General features: G+C 38.2%; 2 protein-coding genes across 5 annotated transcripts in view; both read left to right on the top strand.

The window, feature by feature from the left end:
* Positions 1 to 21,679, top strand: part of NEK3 (NIMA related kinase 3) — a 469,351-nt gene that overhangs the window by 413,006 nt on the left and 34,666 nt on the right. The window lies entirely within an intron of this gene.
* Positions 3,708 to 19,980, top strand: CKAP2 (cytoskeleton associated protein 2). 4 transcript variants are annotated; one of them, XM_079779231.1, is made up of 9 exons: positions 3,708 to 3,845; positions 4,724 to 4,808; positions 7,790 to 7,865; positions 7,978 to 8,837; positions 9,269 to 9,473; positions 10,817 to 10,987; positions 12,466 to 12,535; positions 18,317 to 18,572; positions 19,060 to 19,980. In XM_079779231.1, the coding sequence occupies exons 1-9, from the start codon at positions 3,776 to 3,778 to the stop codon at positions 19,313 to 19,315; spliced, it is 2,049 nt and encodes a 682-aa protein (XP_079635357.1). In that variant the 5' UTR covers positions 3,708 to 3,775; the 3' UTR covers positions 19,316 to 19,980. The 4 variants fall into 4 exon arrangements, with proteins under 4 accessions (XP_079635357.1, XP_079635356.1, XP_079635359.1 ...); XM_079779230.1 differs by having other exon boundaries at positions 7,787 to 7,865; XM_079779233.1 differs by lacking the exon at positions 4,724 to 4,808 and having other exon boundaries at positions 3,732 to 3,845.

The raw sequence follows: 21,679 nt of genomic DNA, 5'->3' as shown, positions 1-21,679 counted from the left end.
CATGGATTCATTCTTCAATTCTGGCGGACAAAGAATCCGGGTTTCAGTCCAAAAATTCCATATCATTTTCAAAAATAGACCACATGTTAGGACACAAACTAAGTCTCTATAAGTTCAAGAAGATTGAAATCATATCAAGCATCTTCTCAAGTCACAATAGCATGAAATTAGAAATCAACTACAATAAAAACACTCAAAAACATTCAAATACAAGGAGGCTAAATAGCATGCTATTAAACAATGAATGGGTTACCAAAGAGATCAAAGAAGAAATAAAAAACATCCTGGAAACAAATGAAAATGAACACACAACAACCGCAAATCTATGGGACACAGTGAAAGCAGTCCTGAGAGGGAAGTTCATAGCATTATAGGTCTACCTCAAAAAACAAGAAAAACATTTAATAAGTTATCTAACACTACAACTTAAAATAGAAAGATAACAATAAGAAAAGCCTAGAGTAAGTAGAAGGAAGGACATAATAAAGATCAGAGTGGACATAAATAACATAGAAACTAAAAAAAGAAAAATAAACAATACAAAAGGTCAATAAAACCAAGAGATGGTTCTTTGAAAAGATAAACAAGATTGATGAGCCCTTTGCCAGACTCAACAAGAACCCAAATAAACAAAATCAGAAACAAAAGAGGTGAAGTAACAACTGACCCCACAGAAATACAAAGGATGGTTAAAAAAAAAAAATACTATGAACTACTATATTCCAACAAACTAGATAACCTGGACGAAATGGTCATATTCCTAGAAAAATACAATCTTCCAAAACTCAATCAGGAAGAATCACAAAACCTGAATAGGCTGATAACTACTGATGAAATTGAAGCAGTAATAATAATTTAAAAAAAAAAAACTCCCAGGAAACAAGAGTACAGCTTTCTTTTTGAGTCACTTTTTTAAATTATAATTACTAGAGGCCTGGTGCATGGATTCATGCACATTAAAAGGAAAATAAATAGAAGGTGGCTGGTGGGGCGGGACTGGGCAAGACAGGCTGGACACGCTCTGGAGCCAACCTCCCGGGGTCCCTTCCCAGCCGGCCGCACCTAGGGCAGCACCAGGGCTTGAAGGGCGTCTGCGGAGTGAGTGGGGGTCCCTCTTGCAGGTGGGGTCCCTCAGCCTGGCCTGCAGGGATCAGGCCAAAACAGGCAGTCCAACATCCCCCAAGGGGTCCCGGAGTGCAAGAGGGCACTCTACAAAGCTCCTGTGTTGAGTGTCTGCCCCCTGGTGGTCAGTACACATCATACCTACTGGCCAGTCAGCTGGTTGCTTAGCCTTTTATATATATACTAGAGGCCCATTGCACGAAGATTCATGCAATAGGCCTTCCTTCCCCTGGCTGCTGACACCGGTTTTCCTCCGGCACCTGGGACCCAGGCCTTCACTCTGGCCTCCGCCTTCCGTCTTTGCTCTGGCAGAGTCTTCAGTCTTCTCTGCTCCAGCCGGAGCACCACTCCTGTAGCTTTCTCCGCCCCCCCCGCCCTCCCTCTCATACCAGGCGACCCGCCCCACCTGGCCACTCCACGCCTGCATTTGCAAACTAACCCGCCATCTTTGTTGGGTTAATTTGCATACTCACTCCTGATTGGCTGGTGGGTGTCATGGAGGTATGGTCAATTTGTAAATTTCTCTTTTTATTAGTGTAGATATAGTATTTTTTGTGTTTTTTTTTACTATGCCACTTAAAAAAAAAAAATACTGGGCCTGGCCGGAGTGGCTCATTTGGTTGAGCATCATGCTGTGCACTGAAAGGTTGCTAGTTCCATTCCCAGGCAGGGCACATTTGATCCCAGGTCCCAGCATGTATGGAAGGCAAGTGATCCTTTTTTCTCTCACATTGATGTTTCTCTTTCTCTCTCTCTTTCCCTTCCTCTCTCTAAGCATGTCCTCAGATACGGATAAAAAAAAAATTGAAATTTACATAACAAAATTAACCATTTTAAAGTGAACAGCTCAGTGGTATTAATACACTCACAATGTTGTACAATCACTACCTCTATCTAGTGCCATCACTCAAAGTAAAACCCTTTATCTATTAAGTGGTCTCTCCCCATTCCCCTCTACTCCAGCCCCTGGCAAACACCAATCTGTGTTATGTCTCTATAAATGTATCTATTCTGGATATTTTATGTAAATGAGTCATACTATTTGTGTAACCTTTAGTGGCTGGCTTCTTTCATTTAACATAATTCTTTGGAGGTTCTTGAGTCACTTTTTAACTGTTTCATTTTGTTAAACTGCTCTCTGTCACATAATGGGATCCCTGGTTACCCAACCTGTCTGATCAAACTTTAGTTAAATAATCCACAATATTAACAGTACTGTGTAAACAGCAGTGATATCTTAAGGATGGTGATAAGCACTGTTTGGCGGTTGGTTCTCTCAGAGTTGTTTTATCAAGAAAAAAACTACAGAATATCCCCAACTCACTTGCTCATTAGCAAGATGCTACCATAAGATGCCTGAAGAAAAAAAGCAGAGAAAAACAGGGAAAGCTGACCACGGTTGAGAGCCAGCTGTGGAGGCCCTTAGATCCTGGGCAAGGGAGGTACTAGTAGAAATTGTGTCCTCCCATCTCCGTCTGCGCTTAGAACCTGGCTGAAACAGTCCAGCCCAGCCTTAATGCAGTAATCAGGCAAGTTGGAGAAATGTTATGAATCCAATGCTTAAAACCAGAAAGGCACAGTACAGACAAGACTCTCCCAGCCCAAAAGCTTTTCTAGCTGAGTTATTTTGTTTCGTGGATTGGATGTTTGCTAGGCTTTTATGAAGATAGATATTTTTAATTTTTTTAAAATATTTTATTGATTTTTTACAGAGAGGAAGAGAGAGGGGTAGAGAGTTAGAAACATCGATGAGAGAGACACATCGATCAGCTGCCTCCTGCACACCCCCTACCAGGGATGTGCCCGCAACCAAGGCATGTGCCCTTGACCGGAATCGAACCTGGGACCCTTGAGTCCGCAGGCCGACGCTCTATCCACTGAGCCAAACCGGTTTCGGCAAGATAGATATTTTTAGATGGGAACTGAAAAATTATGGCAGCACACTTAAACGCACACTCAAAATGTTTACAGCAAATGCTATTTTTAACCTTACAGGAGTATTATAAGGATCTATACTCGTTTTATCCCTCTCTCTCCCTCTCTTTTTTGCATCTGATTATTGCATAGTACAAAATAATTTGTATCCTAATTTCAGCTGCCCTTTGCAAGCTTTATGAACAAATAACTTCTCTGGTCTCCTCATCCAAGAAACAGGAGATGATGACGTCCCCCTTGAGAGCTGGAGGCGGTCCTTGTGACAGGGAAATGCACAGGCTCTCGGTAGGTAGTTCGCGCTTACATCCTCTTCCACCTTCTCGGCGAACACGCCCATTTTTAATTAGAATTGCAGCCAAACAACACTCTTCCCGTCTGCCTTCCTTATGGACTGTCGGTGTGTAACTGCTAGTCCTACCTGCTGTATAGCAGAGACTCTGCAGGCAGGCAGCCGCCAACGCGGTCCGAGACAGCGCTGTTTGGGTTTGAAAACCTGGGATTCAGCCAGGGCCGCCCGAACACAAACCCGCAGACCCACGACCCGCCGCAGCGACCGGAGCCCAGGCCCCGCCCCCTGCGCCCATTGGCCCATTCAATTCACGCCGGCACCAATGGGCGGGGGCGGCGGCCGCGCCTCTCCCGCCGTGCGTCGCGCCGCGGGCTTTAGAGTGAGGGATCGCGGCGGCGATAGGAGACGCCTCCTCTCCTGCGCCCTGCGATGAGCACCCCAGCGGTTCCAGGCGGCCTGCAGCTTCCCCCGAGCCAGAGGGCCCAGTTCGCGTTCAGAGGTGAGGGCCGCGGGGCGAGGTCCGCGCCACCCGGCGAGGGGACCGGGCAGCCAGGCTGGGGGTGGAAGGGCCGGCCCAACGGCCAGGACCGTGGGTCCTCAGACCAGCTGCAGCCCTGACTCTCCGCGGGTCACTCGGCCCCCCGCAGCTGCCTTCCTGCCCGAGTGGTACCCGCCCCGCGGCGGCAGTTTGCGGGTCGGTCACTTCGCGTTGCAGTCCTTCCCGGCGCGGCGTCAGCCCTGGCGGCAGAGACCGGCCCGCGGTCAGGACTGCGCTCATCGAGGGGGCGCGTGCGGGGCTGCGGGCGGAACGGCGTTGTGGGGCGGGGCCCGCGGGGGCCGGGCCTCGTCGGCGCGGAGCACTGAACGCGCCCGCTCGGGGCGGCCCCACCTCCGGCGTTGGGAGCGGATGCGCCCTGTTTAACGCCCTGGACATGATGGAAATCGAGGGCTGGCTCGGTCTTCAGAAGTAATGGGTTATTTCTTTGGCCTTCACTGGGGAAAACAGAACAAGGAAATGTCACCCAGCTCAACTATGGTAAATTAAAATGTGGAGTCTCGTGTCTTCACCTCTCCCCTTTTGTTTCCTAAAGCTTGCCTTTCAGTAACCATAGGTTAAAAATTATGTTCTCCAGATGTTTCATTTCAGGATAGAAGGTAATGCGATTCTTGTGCAGAGTGGTTGTGGGACCAACCATGTAATAACAGTCTTGGGATAGTAAGATTTTCCAAAGGCAGTACTAAATGCTGGGCCCTTTTCTGCCGTCTATAAGATGTGAGGTTAAGTAGAACATTTGTCGAATTAAAAATCTTCATGTAGTCAATATTTATTGGATGTTATTGTAACTAATGTTGACTTGTAGCTGTTTTGTTATTCAGAGCAAAGAAAACAAAAACTCAAGGAGCATCTGTTAAAAAGAAAAACTTTTTTTGCATACAAACAGGAAAATCAGAAATTCTCCAGGTGAGGTAAAAAAAGCAAAACACATTCTTTTTCCGATTGGTAAAACTTAGATCTTTGCAATAAAAATGTAATGTAAGCCACATGTGTAATTAAAAATTTTCTAGTAGCTACATTTTTAAAGTTTTTTTAAGTTGAAATGAATTTTTTTTAAATATGTTTTTATTGGTATTAAAGAAAGAGGAAGGGAGAGAGAGAGAAACATTAATGATGAAAGAGAATCATTGATTTCTGGGGATTGAGCCTGCAACCTGGGCATGTGCCCTGACCGGGAATCAAGTGACCTCTTGGTTCATGGCTCAGTTCTCAACTACTGAGCAACACCAGTTTGGCTGAAATGAGTTTTAACCAGTTCACTACCACGCGTCCAAAACGGAAACCATCCCCACACGCCACGGTATTTTGAATTTAATTTAAAAAATCAATTTGCAGTTAATATTATAAAAATAAATATATTACAATTCGGGTGTTCTTGAATATTTTCAGCCGAAAATTCTCGCCAAAAAAAAAAAAAAAAAAAAAAAGATTTTAAAGTTTATCAGGGCTTGCCACTTAGGGAAAACATGTTTTTTTAACAGACACCTGTGGTGTGTGGGGAAGGCCCTCCACTTGTGTCTACAGACGCTTATGGGGCACAATGGGTTAATAACATTTTGTTTAATGCAACATACCCTGTGTTGTCATTTTAACGTGTAATACTTTAAAAATTGAAATATTTTATATTCTTTTTGGTATTAAGTTTTCAAAATCTGGTCTGTTTTTAATACTTTCAGCACACCTCAATTTGGACTAGCCACATTGTAAGTGCTCAACAGCCACCTGTGGCTTAGTGGCTACCTTATTGGATTGTGCGGCATCAGATCACCATTTCCTGTGTAAATTCACACTCTAAGAGGAAACAATTTTAAAGCAAAATGTTTATTTTTATCAAAATATTGACATGGTTTATACAGTGCTACAAAGGCCAGTCTTTGTATAATTTACAAGGTTTTAGAGTGTATGTGTGGGGTGGGGGGAGTGTTGTTGTTTGGGAGGTGGCCCTCCTAAATGTTTGGAAATCATTTGTTTTAGTCTCAGTGATCCATAGGAATATATTTGTATTGATTTGTTAAAATTTTTAAAATAGTACGTGGTTGTGACTGAAACAAAAACCCTGAAAGTATATAAAGAAGAAAGTCAAAAGGTCCCCTCACTCTTTCCAAATAACTGGCAGTGACATTCTTCCAGGCTCTTTGTGCAGTTTAAGAGTATGAGGTTAGAGTGATAAGGACTGGGCTGGAACATGTAAGTCTGCCACTATAATTATAAACCTCGGGGCGGGGGGGGGGGGGGGTACCTGGTCTCTTTGAGTCTGTTTACTTATATTAAAATGATGATAATAAAAATTGTATGTACTCCACACATACACATATTCAGAAAGAGTGCAAATGATAATGCAAGTGGGATAAAATGTTAGCAGTAGACAAATCTGAGTAAAGAATATATGGATATTCTTTGAACTATTTATAATTTTGCAATGTTATGTAAGTCTGCCATTATTTCCAAATAAAAACTGTTTAAGCTTTTAACTTCACATTTATAAGTTGCTTTACTTTAGAATAAACATTTTCATAAATCCCACAGTTCCTTGTTTAAAACAAACAAAAGAATGATCCTAGACTTTTGATTTAGATAACTGAGTCTATAGTGAAACCATATATTGAAATGGGGAAGACTTAGGTGTATGAATGGAGAGTCTGACCCTAAATCGGCATGTTGTAGGTTCATGCTTTAGACTGGAAGGAAGAGTGTACCAGAGACAGGCTGGTACTCTTTGGTGGAGGAAAAATAGGTTAATTGTTACTAAGATTGCTTCTAGCCCTGACCAGTGTGGCTAAGTGATTAGAGTGTTGGCACATGCACCGAAGGGTCTTGAGTTCGATTTCTGGTCAAGGGCACATATCTGGATTGCAGGTTCAATCCCCAGTCCCAGTAGGGGCGTGTGCAAGAGGTCTCTCTCTCTCTCTCTCTCTCTCTCTCTCTCTCTCTCTCTCTCTCTCTCCCTCCCTCCCTCCCTCCCTCCCTCCCTTCCTCCTTCCCTCCCTCCCTCCCTCTCTTTCTCCTTTCTCTCTCTCTCTCTCCCCTGCTCCTCTCCCTTCCACTCTCTAAAAAAAAAAAGCAATGGGAAAAATATCCTCGGGTGAGGATTAACCAAAAAAATTAAGATTGCTTCTAATTTTGTCAGTGAGATAATATCACAGTATATTGTAAGCCCAGAAGTAATAGAATCTGAGATCAATAAGTAGTCTTATTAGTGAAGGTACCACATTGGGAGCAACCTGGCAGGTTGACCCTGAGCATCATCTCCCACCCACACTAAACAGCAGCCAGGTAGTAACAAGAGGAGTATTTGCCATCAGGAATTGAATACAGGAGCTTAAACTTGAGAAACGTTGCTGTGCTCTAGGCCACTGGCAATGCGTGGAAGGAATGAGAAGCACCTATACTCAGAAGCTAGCTACCAATATACCCAGTTCAGTAGCACATTTTGATCCTTCTCTGCCATCATTGAAAATGGGTAGTACAAGCTGTTCCAAAGTTCTGCTTCTTCAAGCAGACTAAGCAAATAGATGTTAAGCAAATAGATGTGAAAGGCATAACAACCATAATAATCAGCTATATAGATTGCAAATTTTTTATGCTAAAATATACTTTTTTCCCATTTTTACATCTCTGAACTTGAGTTTTATCTTAGAATCAATGGCATCTAATTGACCCTGTTTTTTCCTTGCTAAAAGATTCTCAGTCTATACTAATCAGCTTAAATATGTAAAAAGGAGTTTAAGTCAAAAGTGTTGCGTATGACAAATAAATCTCTCAGTTCTTAGGTCAATTTAAAATTATGAAGTCAGGTAATAGTTAATATTTTTCCATTCCTTCCCAAAAAAAGGAAACCTTTTTGGTATGGGGTTTAAAAATTCTTTTATTTTTATTTTTTTAAGTAGTAGAAACAAGGGAATGATGACATCTGAGGGCCCGGTCCAAGAAGAGACAAAAGTTCTGAAACTTAAGACAAAAATGGTAAGATAGGACATAGTCCTCAAAAATGTTCCTTTTCCCCTTCCCTTCTCTTAAACTCTTTCTGAAAGAAATGAATTCTGAAATACTAATTTGTTTCAAATTACTCTTTTAGGCTGATAAAGAAAATATCCATAGACCTACAAGGAGCAAAAATAATATAACAATGGAAAAAAATTATATTCCGTTAAAACCTTCTAATGAATTAACCAATTCAACTATAGACACTGATACATATAAGTTGGAGAATAATAATCAAACTCTGCAGTTGTTATCAATTACAAATGATCGCCAAGGTCAACGTATGACATTAAGCCAAGCATTTCACATTAAGAACAATAATAAAAAGAAACAAGTGACTACAGAAAAACCAAAGCAAGATGCTAACGTGCTCAAGAAACCTGTGCTTGGATCTTATCGTGGCCAGATTGTTCAATCTAAGGTTAATTCATTTAGAAAACCTATACAAGTCAAAGATGAGCATTCTGCAACAACAACAAAACTTTCAACTCCTATCTCTAAGGCCACAAAACCTCAGCCTGTGAACACCAGCAGTGTAATAGCAAAGAGTCACAGAGCCTCAAATATGACGACTAAATTTGGGAGGGCTGCATCTCAGAATGAACAACTTGTACGTCCTCCTATTAGAAGTCACCACAGCAATACTCATAATACCCAGGAATCCCTGAAACAAGGCATTGCCAATGTTACAATTCGGAAAGGGTCTCATGAGAAAGAATTACTACAATTAAATACAGTTTTATCTAGTGTCAAAACCATTTCTTCTCAGGAAGTAAAAAGAAATAAGACAGTATCAAGAAGCATCACATCTGAAATGATAGCCAGGCCTGCTTCATCTTCTAATATCAAACAGATAGAAAAGTCAAAAACCATTGACGAGTGCAGGCATACTATCGCAAAAGCAACTATCAACAGTAGAAGGGCTCAGCCCAAAGAAACTGTAGAAGAAAGAAAGTAAGTAGTTGTAATTCATTAGCTGAATTTTCAAATTTGTGATTTGGTTTATAATTTCCTTTAATGTATTAAAAAAATTTTTGTGTGTATTCTCTACTGTCATGTGCAGACAAATTTAAGCAAATTTATATTGTGGAACAGTATGACCTGAGTTATTGTGTTTGTGTTTTATTAGGTTGTTTTATGTAACATAAGTTAAAATTCTTAATGAAATTGGGAAGTATTTTATAACCTATCCATTTAAAAATTCATTCTTATGTCTTTGAGCATATAATTCACTTTGATATTTTTAAATTTTTTTTCTTTGAATTTGTGAACCATGTCTTGCCACTAGCATGGAACTACTTAAAGGTTTGAAATATTTTTTAACTTTTCCTCTATTTGACAATGCTATCAGCAATATCACAGTAATGTACTACTTATAATTATAGAGCTCGTCTGAGTGAGTGGAGAGCTAGCAAAGGAAAAATGCTGAAAAGGCCTCCTAGCTCAGTAGTAACCCAACCTGAACCCGAAGGACAGAATGAAAAACAAGTTGGGTCATTTTGGACTACCATGGCAGAAGAAGATGAACAAAGACTATTTACTGAAAAAGTAAACAAGACGTTTTCTGAATGCCTAAACCTGATTAATGAGGTAGTGTCTTTATGTTATATTTGTTTAGTAGTTTATAGTTTGCAAATTACCTTCATAAATATCCCATTAATTGTCAGTCTTTTTTACCAAGTAATGTGTCACTGGTGTTATGTAGACTTACTGTTAATTATGAGATTATTTCTCTTTGGCCTTTAATGGGCTGCATTTTCACCCTAGCCGGTTTGGCTCAATGGATAGAGCGTTGGCCTGCGGACTGAAGGGTCCCGGGTTCAATTCCAGTCAAGGGTACATGTCCGGGTTGCAGGCTCAATCCCCAGTAGGGGGCGTAAAAGAGGCAGCCGATCAGTGATCCTCTCTCATCATTGATGTTTCAATCTCCCTCTTCCTTCCTCTCTGAAATCAATAAAAAATATATATATTTAAAATAAAATAAAATGGACTACATTTTCATTGAGTTCATAGAAATATGTCAAAGGAATAGATTTTTTTACTTGAGTTACAAATATTGTATTCCTCTATGGTGTTAATAATTTACCAAGTCTAGCAATACAAACTAGTCCTTATTATCACAGCTTAAATTCAAATTGACTAAAATATTTTCAAACACTTTCATTAATCTCACCCAATATCATTATGATCTAGAACTTACTGTATTTTATTGTTGGACCAAAATTTGACAGACTATAATAATTAACACCAGAATGTTTTCTTTATTTCCTAACTACTCTTTAATCTTGCTTTGGTCATACATTACTGTCTAAGTTCCAGAGCAAGACTGAATATACAGAGTATGATTTCAAACTTTAGTCTTCATGAGCATCTTTAAACATTTTGTAGTTTTGAGGACCAATGAAAATTACAATCAGGGAAACTGATTCTATTCTTATATCTGCTTACCTGGAGTTTTTTATTGATACTATGGAATTTTTCTCCCCTGCTACTTAACTATATATAACTCTTACATAAACCATTACAGATTCATTTTAACCTTAATATCAAAACCTGACAAATATAATTTTAAAACCTGTGAGCTATTTTCACTCAGAAACACTTGGTAGATACAAAAATATATAAATATTAACAAGTGGAATCTACAATACATACGATAAGAGGATAAATATCAAGACCAAGTAGAGTGTTAGTCGTTTTTTTACGAATATTTTTCTCAACTAGTATATTATTTTCTTTTGCCTTGTACTTATGACCAATATGCCTCATACTAGCCATTCAGAATAAATTTGGAGTGAGGAGGATAATAGTGGATAGTTTTATGAACAATTTTCCATCAACTTTTTCTATCATTGATTTTGATTATAGTGAGCTTAATTACTTATACTTTGTATGCTAAAAGATAACACTCGCTTTATTTCTTGACATTTTAGGGATGCCCAAAAGAAGAAGTATTAGACACACTGAATGACCTGATTAAAAATATTCCAGACGCCAAAAAACTTGTTAAGTATTGGATATGCCTTGCACGTGTTGAATCACTCACAAGTTCTATTGAAAATATTATCTCAATCTTTGAGAAGGCCATTCTGGCAGGAGCTCAGGTGAAATTAAAACTTATTAATTACAGTGCATGTAAATTATTTAGAATTATTTGAGACATATCACATCATAACTTAATAAAATTGTGGTTTTGTATACATATAGAAGTAGTGAATGATTAAAAGCCATAAGAATTGCATATTATAAAAGCTGTTTCTCAGCCTTTTAAAACTTGCTCACATGCTAGGGATAATCATATTTTAGAAAATGGATATACTGTAAGCTGAAATGTACATTTAACGAAACTTGCTGGGAGAAATATTTTAGCACATCTTGTCATTTTGCACATTTCCTACTTAAGAAATCTGTGAAATTGAATTTAAATACTAAAATTTATTTTTAAATTGTATTGAGGCTTTTTGGTTAGTTTGGCTTTTTGTTTTGTTTTTGTTTTTGTTGGCAAATGTTCCTAAAATGTATTTTCTTTGGATGAGTTTCTCAAAAATACATACTTGAAGATTGTTTACAAATAATTTTTTCAAATTCTTTTTTTTAGCCTTAGCCTTTCCTTAAGAAAGATCTACTCATAATAATATCAGCAAAAAGCCAACAAATGCTATTTGACCTTTTACTTGAATCAGAAATCAAGTATTCAGTAGATATTCTCTCAATGGTTATTATGTGTAAAACACTTTGCTGAAGGATAATTGTATTTGATAGAATCCCACATGAAAGAGAGTGTTAGGTCACTACTACATTGAACCAGAAGGAATATTACTTAAGGCAGCTTATGGCAGTATAACTAGGATGTGTAACTGGAGCTAAGGGTTCTCAGAAAGGAACAGTATAAAGAGAAAGATGTGATACTAGACCAGAAATTGGAAAACAAGGATCAAAATTAGCCAAGAATATTGAAAAGCAGGATGGTGAGTAGTTCATGACTAAGTTCTACAACTAAGAATATGAGCCAGAGCATCCCTTTTATATAGTATCTTGAATATGTTGCATTAGCAGACATGGTGCATGGGAAGTGCTCATAATATCTGGCATATAATGGACACTTAGTGAACTGTTGAATATTTCAACCTTGAGCTGTTCAAAGATGCATTTAATACCATGTGAAACACAAAAATATAACTATGTACTCAAATGAGGAGAAAAGGAATAAACTTAATATAAAGGTTAATGTAAACTTAAATGTAATCAGCTCTTTAATAGATATTAATAATATTAATTTGCTACTTGTTTACTAATATTGTTCACATCAGGCAAGCAGTAATAGTTACCAAAGCCTTAAGAAAAATTATGGGGGAAAATTTTAAACTGATGAAATTTCATTCCTTAAGTTTATTTTTATTTTATAAATTAGAAAAGACAGCCATTTTTTCAATTTGAGTGGCAAAATAAGTGGTCTAAGAACCACTGCCTTGTTTTATAATATAAAATTTAATCACTGGATTTAATATTTTAAACTTGGACAATGTAGTATCTGAGGATATAAACTTACATGTGTCTGCTCTCTTCATTTAAAAAAATCAAGCCTATTGAAGAAATGCGACATGCAATTGCAGATATTCTAACAATGAAGAGTCAAGAAAAAGTTAAATTTGGTAAGTTAGTTTCATTTTGTTTACTTCAAGTGAATTGTGACTTTATTAAATTTGTTTGCTGAATTGTTTTTCTTTTATCATTTTTAATTTTTTTTAATATGTAGGTTAATCTTTTCTCATACATCTGTTGATATACCTCTGAGATTTAATAGCTTTCTGTAGTAAGAATTTTTAATTGGGAGGTCTCATTCAAAACCCAAATTTATCATTGAGTGGCTGGGAAAGTTACCTTACCTCTGTAGAACTTAATTTCCTGTCTTAAGATTGAGGCAGTTTGACTAGACCTCTAAAAACTTTTTGCTTATTAAATTCTACCATAGCCCTGGTCTGCATGGCTTAGTTGTTAGAGCATCAGCTTGTGTCTCGGGTTTGATTTCCAGTCAAGGGCACATACCTGTGTTGCAGGTTTGATCCCCAGCCAGGTTCGGGCAGGTGCAGGAGGCAACCAATTGATGTCACATTGATCTCTTTCTTTCTCTGTCTGTCCCTCCCTCTCCCTCCTTTTCTCCTTCCCTTTTCTCCCTCCCTCTTCCCTTCCCTTTCCCCCCTCCTTCCCACTCTCTAAAAGTCAATGGAAAAAATATCCTTGAGGTGAGGATTAACAAAAATAATAATAAAATCTATCATGCTTTGTGCTAGAGAGACACTCATTTAGGAATTCTTTTTGCTAGGAATAGATTGAGAGGAGATAAGAGATTCATTAGTTGTCAGGTATTTAAAATGTAAATATTTTCTAGATTCAGATATAGGTTTATGCTAGTTACTATGAACTTTTACAAGAAATTTAACCCCTTTTCTGTAAAATAGGATAATGTTAGTATTTTAAGATTCTTGGGACCAGTAAATGAAATAATGTACAGGATTGGACAAAAGTAGGTTTAAAGTTATGAGAATGTGAAGCAGTTTATTGTATTATTACTTATTTGTATTACAACTGTAAATCTACTTTGCCCACACCTGTATATAAGAATCAAAGTCCTAGGCACATAGTAAGTTCATTAAACTTTAACCATGGGTAATAGCTATTTTAGATGAGAGGAGAAATCACTACATGTAAGTGTAAGCTAATTTGTTTCCTTTTTTAACAGTTATTTCCAATTTTTTAGTATAATTGTGTATCAGCCAATCACAAATATTTGAGCACCTATTATATATCATTGTTGCTTGTATCTGTTTTATTTTCACTAATTTTATTTTTTATTAATTTTAAAAAGTGTCAGTTTGACCTTTTTAAGGCTCCTGATGACTGCTGCTAAATTGCGTTCCAAATTAGTTACAAGTATCCTTATTTTCAATACACAAAATGAATTTAAAATATAGAGATCTAGGTCATGGGCTAAACTTTATGTAAAATTTAAAATTATACTAAAATTCTAAACATGTTATACACGTTTTGGTTACATGTTACCAAAAATCTGTTCAGTGATGTTAATATGCGTATGGCTTAATAGTTAATATCTACGTGTGAGGGGGTCCTCTTTTACTAGCAGTATGTTTCGTTCAACAGTAAATATTTCAATTGATGGTTGCTGTTAATATGCCCCTAGGAGAACATACAAAAGATATATTTTTTCTAATGGTACTAGTTATATTTAATGATGAAACTTGAGAAGGAATGGTCAGGGAAGCAGGAGGAAAAACCAGGAAAGTCTACTATACCATAAACAAAAGAAGGAGAAAAGTTTAAGAATAACCCAACCTGGCAAAATGGTTGAAGAGGATCCAAAGGTATAAACCTCTAGTTATAAAATAAATAAGCCATGGTGACTATAGTTAATAATACTATATTGTATACTTGAAAGTTGCTAAGAGAATAGATCTTAAAAGTTCTCATCAAAAGAAAAAAATTTCACAATTTTACAAATACTGAATCAGTATTCTGCTATATACCTGAAACTAATATAATGTTATATTTCAACTAGAAGGCCAGGTGCATGACATTTGTGCACTGAGGGGGCGTCCTCAGCCCGGCCTGCACCCTCTCGCAGCCCGGGACCCCTCGGGGAATGTCCACCTGCTGGTTTAGGCCCGTTCCCCGCGCTGCCAAGGAGGCAGGAGAGGCTCCCACCACCGCCACTGCACTCACCAGCTGTGAGCCTGGCTTCTGGCTGAGTGGCGCTCCCCCTGTGGGAGCGCACTGACCACTAGGGGGCAGCTCCTGCATTGAGCGTTTGCCCCCTGGTGGCCAGTGTACGTCATAGAGACCTGTTGTTCCCCCATTCCATCGATTTGCATATTAGGATTTTATTATATAGGATTATACCTTTGTTTTTAAAAATTAATAAAAAGAATAACTTAATCCTGTGTCTTACACACTAAAGACCGCAAAGTAGAAATAAATATTTCATTTTAAAAGCTTCTGCCCTGGCGGGTGTGGCTCAGTTGATTGGACATGGTCCCATGCACCAAGAGGTTGCCAGTTCAATTCCGTCAGAGCACATGTGGGCTTGTGGGCTCGATCCCCAGTAGGGAACATGTAGGAGGCAGCCAATCGATGTTTTTCTTACACACCGATGTGTTTTCTATCTTATCTTTCCTATGGAATGTTTTCTAGCAGGTAGAATATTTGTCTTTAGATGGAAAAAGAAATGCTATCAATAAACTCTTGGCTTCCTGAGATATGTAATTACTAGATATAAAATCAGTTTTATAAATTAAGATTATTTGTAAGTAGCATTGGGAAATAGAAGACAAATAATAAGAGAGACGAGCACCACTTGAGTCTCTCAGATACCTCAAGCCCACATTTCCACACTTGAAAACAATTTTTCTGTAAACCTTCTTTCTTTTGGTTCCCTTTCTCAATAACTGACACTGCCAAGTTCTCTACATCAGAAGTCTTGGGATTATATTTCACTGTCTCATTCTCACATCCCCACCTCTGTTCCTCAGCCAATCAAATTCAATTAAACTTTGTAAGGATCTCTTAAAATGCATCTATTTCTCTTCATCCTTACTCTTATTACTGTATTCAAGATCACCTACAGCTCTATCTGGACTACAACAGTAGTCTCCTACTTGCCTGCTTCTCTACTCTTACTCTAATCCATTCTCAATGCTGCATTCAAAATGCCCTGTCACTTCTCTGGGTAAATTCCTGACTCCAGCCTCTTGCCACTCCCATTCCTTCACATCTCCAAATTTCTTTCTTTACTTTTTTTTATTTTCTAGAAAGGACTATATTACCTATTTTGTCTCTGGTCTATCCAAGCCAGTGTTCTACTTTTAATCTAATTCCTCTTTATCCTTTAGACCTCAACTCAAATGTCATTCTTTGGGGTAGCCTTCCCTGATAGCCACCTATTCTCCCCCACCCAACTAGGTTAGATGCACCTGTTTTGTGCTCCCTGTTTTTTCTCTGTGCAATAATTAATGCACTTAATTGTTTGTCTTGTCTTTTAAACCGTAAACTTGATGGACAAGGACGGTGTCCGACCTTTCTCACCATTATACCCCAGTGCTAATGCAGTGTCTAGCATATGTTAAGACACTTAAATATTTGTTGAATTAAAGAATTCATATTCCCTCTCCCCAATTCAACATCTTTTCACTAAAGAAACAAACACATTCAGCCCTAGCCGGTATGGCTCAGCCCGCTGACTGAAGGGTCCCAGGTTGTCTCTCCCTCTCCACTCTCTAAAAATCAGTGGAAAAAGATCCTCTGGTGAGGATTAACCAAACAAACAAACAAACAAAAAAACCAAACATTCCATTTATCATGTAACTGAAACATCTCTTAGTAAAAATCTCTAATAATTTTTTATCAATCAATCTGGAGGTCTCTGCTTGATGGATTTACCAGATGTCTCACAAGTATTTCACAACTGACATGTTGTATTTTAAACTTTGTCTTTCTCTACTGCTTCGCCATAACACCATCTCTTCCTCCCAAAAAATAAAAGAAAGAAAATAATTACTCTGTCATTAAAGACTCCAAAGGAAGAAATTTTTGAAGGGATGCCCCTAATACATACACTTATTTATTAACTACTAACAGAAAAATACTCAACTCAGGCTCTTCCTTCTCATTGCCTACCTCTGCCACCTTGCTTAGACTATTAAAACAGCTTTGTGTTACCATCACACATTATTAGTTTTCATTCCCTGCCATTCTAAACCATCCTGTATTGTCACCAAATCTAATTGTATCTCTGTCTCTCGTGAATTTTTTTTATTATCAAACTTCTTGCACATAAAGTTCATTATAGTCTAGACCCTTTCTCTTTATCTGAACTCATCACTTCCTCCCCACTGACCTTTATATTCCTTACTTTATATTCTAAGCACACTGGCCCTTTAATGTTGTCTTGCTAGATTTTTTTTAAAAGACAAGACCAAAATACCTTCATACCAAGATTGTCTTCCTTGGTCTTGTCAAGTACTTATTTTTCAAGGCCCAGCATAAATGTTACTCATGACACCTTCCCTAGCCATCTTTCTGTCCTACAAGCAAAATTAATTATTCTTTTTTATGGTTATCTTAATTATAGCCATTTTCTTGTTTTATTTTCAAGCATGTCTCTCCCATGGAATATGAAATTTTTTTTTTTAAGATTTTGTGTTGATTTTTAAAGAGAGAGAAACAATGATGTGAGAGCAAAACATCCATCAGCTGTGTCCTGCACACCCCCTACTGGGGATTGAGCCCACAGCCCGGGTATGTGCACTGACCATGAATCGAACTGGCAACTTTTGGGGGCACAGGACGACACCCAACCAGCTGAGCCACACCAGCCAGGACGGAATGTGAACTTCTTAAAGAACAGAGATGATTTCGTTCTTATATTTGTATATATAATCCCTGACACACAAGTGTTAGTAAATATTGTTAAACTAGAGGCCCTCATGCACGAGTAGGGTCCCCTAGGCCTAACCTGCCATCCAGGCCATATCCACTGCCCCGCAAAGCCTAGCATGCTCCGCGGACACTGCTAGCAGCCTGCTCCCCACTTTTGTTGGCAGGGGGTCCGCTGGTGCCAGAGCGGACACACAGCTCCCCGCTTTCGATCGCAGGAGAGCTGGGTGTCCGCTGGTGCACCAGGCCTTTCAAAAGCCTCCTGCGCGGCGGAGGCTTTCAAAAGGCCTGGTGCCAGAGCGGACAGACAGCCAGCTCCCCCGCTTTCGCTCCCTGCTTTTGATGGTCCGCAGCAGGACGTGGGCTTGCTGCCCCAGATGCCCCTTCTGTGCCGCAGCACAGCCATGGCGCAGACGCTGAGCTCGCGCTGCTGCTGGCGACGCTTGCTCAGTGTCCACCGGCCCAATCGGCCACCCCGAGTCCCGCCCCCTGCGCCTCCCGCTGGCCCAATCGTGGGCGTAGTGGAGTGATGGTAATTTACATATTACCCTTTTATTATATAGGATAGCCGTAGCCAGTTTCGCTCAGTGGATAGCGCGTCAGCCCCCCCACGGACTGAAGAGTTCCAGGTTCAATTCCCTGCTGAAGAGCATGTACCTCAGTTGCGGACTTGATCCGGGTCAGGGTGTGGGAGGCAACCAATCGATGTATCTCTCACATCAATGTTTCTCTCTCTCCTCCTCACTTCCACTCTCTCTAAAAATCAATGGAAAAACATCCCCGGGTGAGGATTTAAAAAAACATAAAAAATACGTATATAGATAGTTAAATAGTTGTCAGCAATATTTGTTTAGGAAAAGTAATGGTTAGGAGATGGCTTGGTTCTTTTATTTTGAAAATCCGGCTCGCTATGAATAAATTTAATGTTTTCTGGTTTTGTTATTTAAATTTGACCAAAAGCATAACTTATAAATGTATTTCTATAGGAGAACATCTTGAGGAGGCTTGTGCAACCAAGGAAAAAATCCAAGAAGTCAACATTGAAGATATTGGTGTTAATCTAGAGTCAGGAAAACCTGAAATGGAAAAGAAACAGCATAGAAATGTGGTATTTCAAGATTTTAAAAACGAGCAAGTACACAAAACAAAAGATCCAACCAATGATGTTAAAACCCCCAACACAGGAACTAGGGAGGGTTGCTTAATTAAATATAATGTGTCTACTACACCATACTTGCAAAGGTAAGCTTTTTAAATGTAACGTGCTGATTTGTTTTTATGCTTAGGGATAATAAATATGGTATTTTAAAATCTTTGAGCTAGCTTCTGTTTAGAACTATTTGTTAACAGAATGGTTTTAAATAAATCGAATATCATTGGGACATCACCTTTTAAATACTGCATTTGCTTGTTTTTCCCTAAATATTGCCATTTTGAAAAAGAAAATTTTACATCATCTTAATTGCTGATTGTTGATAATAGTAGGACTTGGAACTCAACAATTAGCCAATTCTACAGATATTCAAGTATCTACTGTGTACAAGTTGTAATAAAAATTGCGAGAAGAATAAATTCCTTATTTCAAGAAGCTCCCAGTACCTCTCTGTAAGATAATCAATCACATGGTTATAACACAAGTTATGGTATGATAAATAGCATCAAAATACAAAGTAAAAATGTTAACATGATTTTTAGCTCTGGGAATAATTTTGTGGGGTTTTTGTTCTAGTGTAAAAAAGAAAATGCAGTTTGACGAAATAAATTCTACATTTAAAGAGCTCAAGTTTCTAACACCAGTTAGACGTTCTCAGCGACTTCAAGACAAGACTTCTAAATTGCCTGATATGTTGAAAGACCATTATCCTTGTGTGTCTTCATTGGAACAGTTAACAGAGTTGGGGGATGAAACTGATGCTTTTATATGCCGCCCTAATGCAGCACTGTGCCGGATGTATTTGGAGACTGAAACAACAGAAGAGAAATAAAGCTATGATAAGAAATAAGGATTTTATTATTCCTGGGGTGTTTGTTTGTTGTGGCTTCATATGTCTTAGTTCAGGAGTTGGCCAAGTTACCTAAGTGTTCATGAGAGTAAACTCTTATAATATTCACATAATAGATGTTGCCTTCTGTTTGTCAGATAGCTAGATCCTATATTGTCTATCTCAACAGATTAAGATTTTCTCTAAGGTAGCTAAATTTTGTCAACTAGTTTACTATGTTCTTTTAGTATAATTATTAAATGTCATTCTATTTTCAGTGGTATTTCTAAAATAACTAATACTTAAACTTGTTTTTGTAATATAAAAACTTAATTGTTAGATCATGTCCCCTGAAACATGATAGTTATATACAGTAAACAGTTCTCTTCTTCCTACACACATACACTAATAAAATTATTTATGTCTTTGAACTGATATTTAAATAGCATTTATCCTCTACCAGGTCCATGTTTTCAGATCAGTAATTGGCCATTGTAAGAGCTTAGATCATTTTAAAACTAATATGAATGTGGTTGAAAATCACATGCTTGGGCTCATTTATGTTCATATATTCCATTTGTGTAACAGTACCTTCCATTGTCTTCTCATGTTCTAGAGAGTAGGATTTTTATTCTTTTTTAAACTGCCTAATATGTAAACAATAAATTAACATATCTATATAATGATGTTTCAGTGCTATTTATTTCAACAAATATGAAATGTAGTTTAACCACAGTGAATAAATTCAAACCTCACCTTTGGAAATAAATTATAGTGGAATTTGACTTCAGGTTTTCAACACTTAAAAGTATGTGCTTAATGGTTATTTTCTTTTGAAAATAATCTACTTCTCTAAAATTGTACCTTAATTTTTACCATAATTATTTTTTAAAATAACTTTCTATTGATTTTTAGAGATAGAGGAAGGGAGAGAGAAATAGAAACATCGATGAGATCAGTTGGCTGCCTCTTGCACGCCCCCTTCTGGGAATAGAACCTGCAACCCGGGTATGTGCCCTGACAGGGAATCAAACCAGCCACCTCTTAGTGTGTGCAATGACCCTCAACCAACTGAGCCACACTGGCCAGGCAATTTTTACCTTAATTCTTTAGTTTATTCTTTTCATACTTTGTACAAGTGGCACAAAATATGCCATTTTGAAATAAACTTGAAGTTGGCTTATACACTGAGCTTTTTAACCAGTTAACTGCCACACATCCAAGACAGAAACCATCCCCACACACCATATTTTGAATTTAATTTAAAAAAATCAATTTGCAACGAATATATAAAAATAAATATATTACAATTCGGGTGTTCTTGAATATTTTTAGCTGAAAATTCTCACGAAAAATGATTTTAAAGTTGGTCAGGGCTTAGGGAAAATTTTTTTTTTTTTATAGACGCATGTGGCAGGTGGGGAAGGTCCGCTGCTTGCATTTATAGATACTTATGGTGTACAATGGGTTAATATCTATAACATAAGGGCCCTGAAGTTTAATAGACCTATGAGCTTTGCAGTTTAACAGGCCTATATTCAAAATCTCAGCTCCTACCTTAAGTTATGTGGCCATGGAGAATTTACTTAATTGAACCTCATCTTTCTGAAGGGTAAAGTGAAGAAAATCCCCTCTGGTCATTTTATGCCATGTTACCTACCTATCCCTGTGGTTGACAGGCCAAAATAAACTCCACACCCAAGTATCCTTTTCATAGGTACTTGGAATCAGAGCTGAGTTAGTCTTTTCTATGTAGTTAGACCTAAAATAGGTAAATATGAGGCACTGGGCAACCACATCAAGTTTTGGTAGCAAAGATTACTAGTCAATGGAACAACAAAGTACCTAGGGAAAAGTAGACTCCTGCCTGGGGTTTTCCTGTATCAGTTGTGTATTCAGATAAGTACATGCATATGTGGATTTTTTGCTTTGTTGGATATAAATGGCACAATACTTCACATGTGGTTCTGCAACTTGCTTTTTTTCTAATTGACTTGAGGAACTTTCATTGACATAAATCAATGTAACATCTAGACTACATGGGAGTTCAGTAAATGATAAATTTTACATTTCAATACAGTAGAGAAAATGGTTATGAGTCAGCCATGCATTTTAAGAACAAGAAATTTCAATCCACCACTTGCAAAAATAAGTTCCAGATAGCATAAATAGTTTAAGTATATTAGAAGGAAATGCAAAATACATTTTTTTCCTTAGGATAGAGAGGGCTTTCTTAAGCAAGACACTTTTATAAAGGAATCCTTAACAATGAAGGGTGGGGTGGAGCACACAGATTTTAGCAGCAGGACAAGTTCCACCTCTGGGTACAAGTGCAAGACATTCAGGAGCCAGACCAGTTATCACATC

Source organism: Cnephaeus nilssonii (genome assembly GCF_951640355.1).
Source record: "Cnephaeus nilssonii genome assembly, chromosome: 8".
Classification (NCBI taxonomy): domain Eukaryota; kingdom Metazoa; phylum Chordata; class Mammalia; order Chiroptera; family Vespertilionidae; genus Cnephaeus; species Cnephaeus nilssonii.
This window is presented reverse-complemented; position numbering and strand designations above follow the sequence as displayed.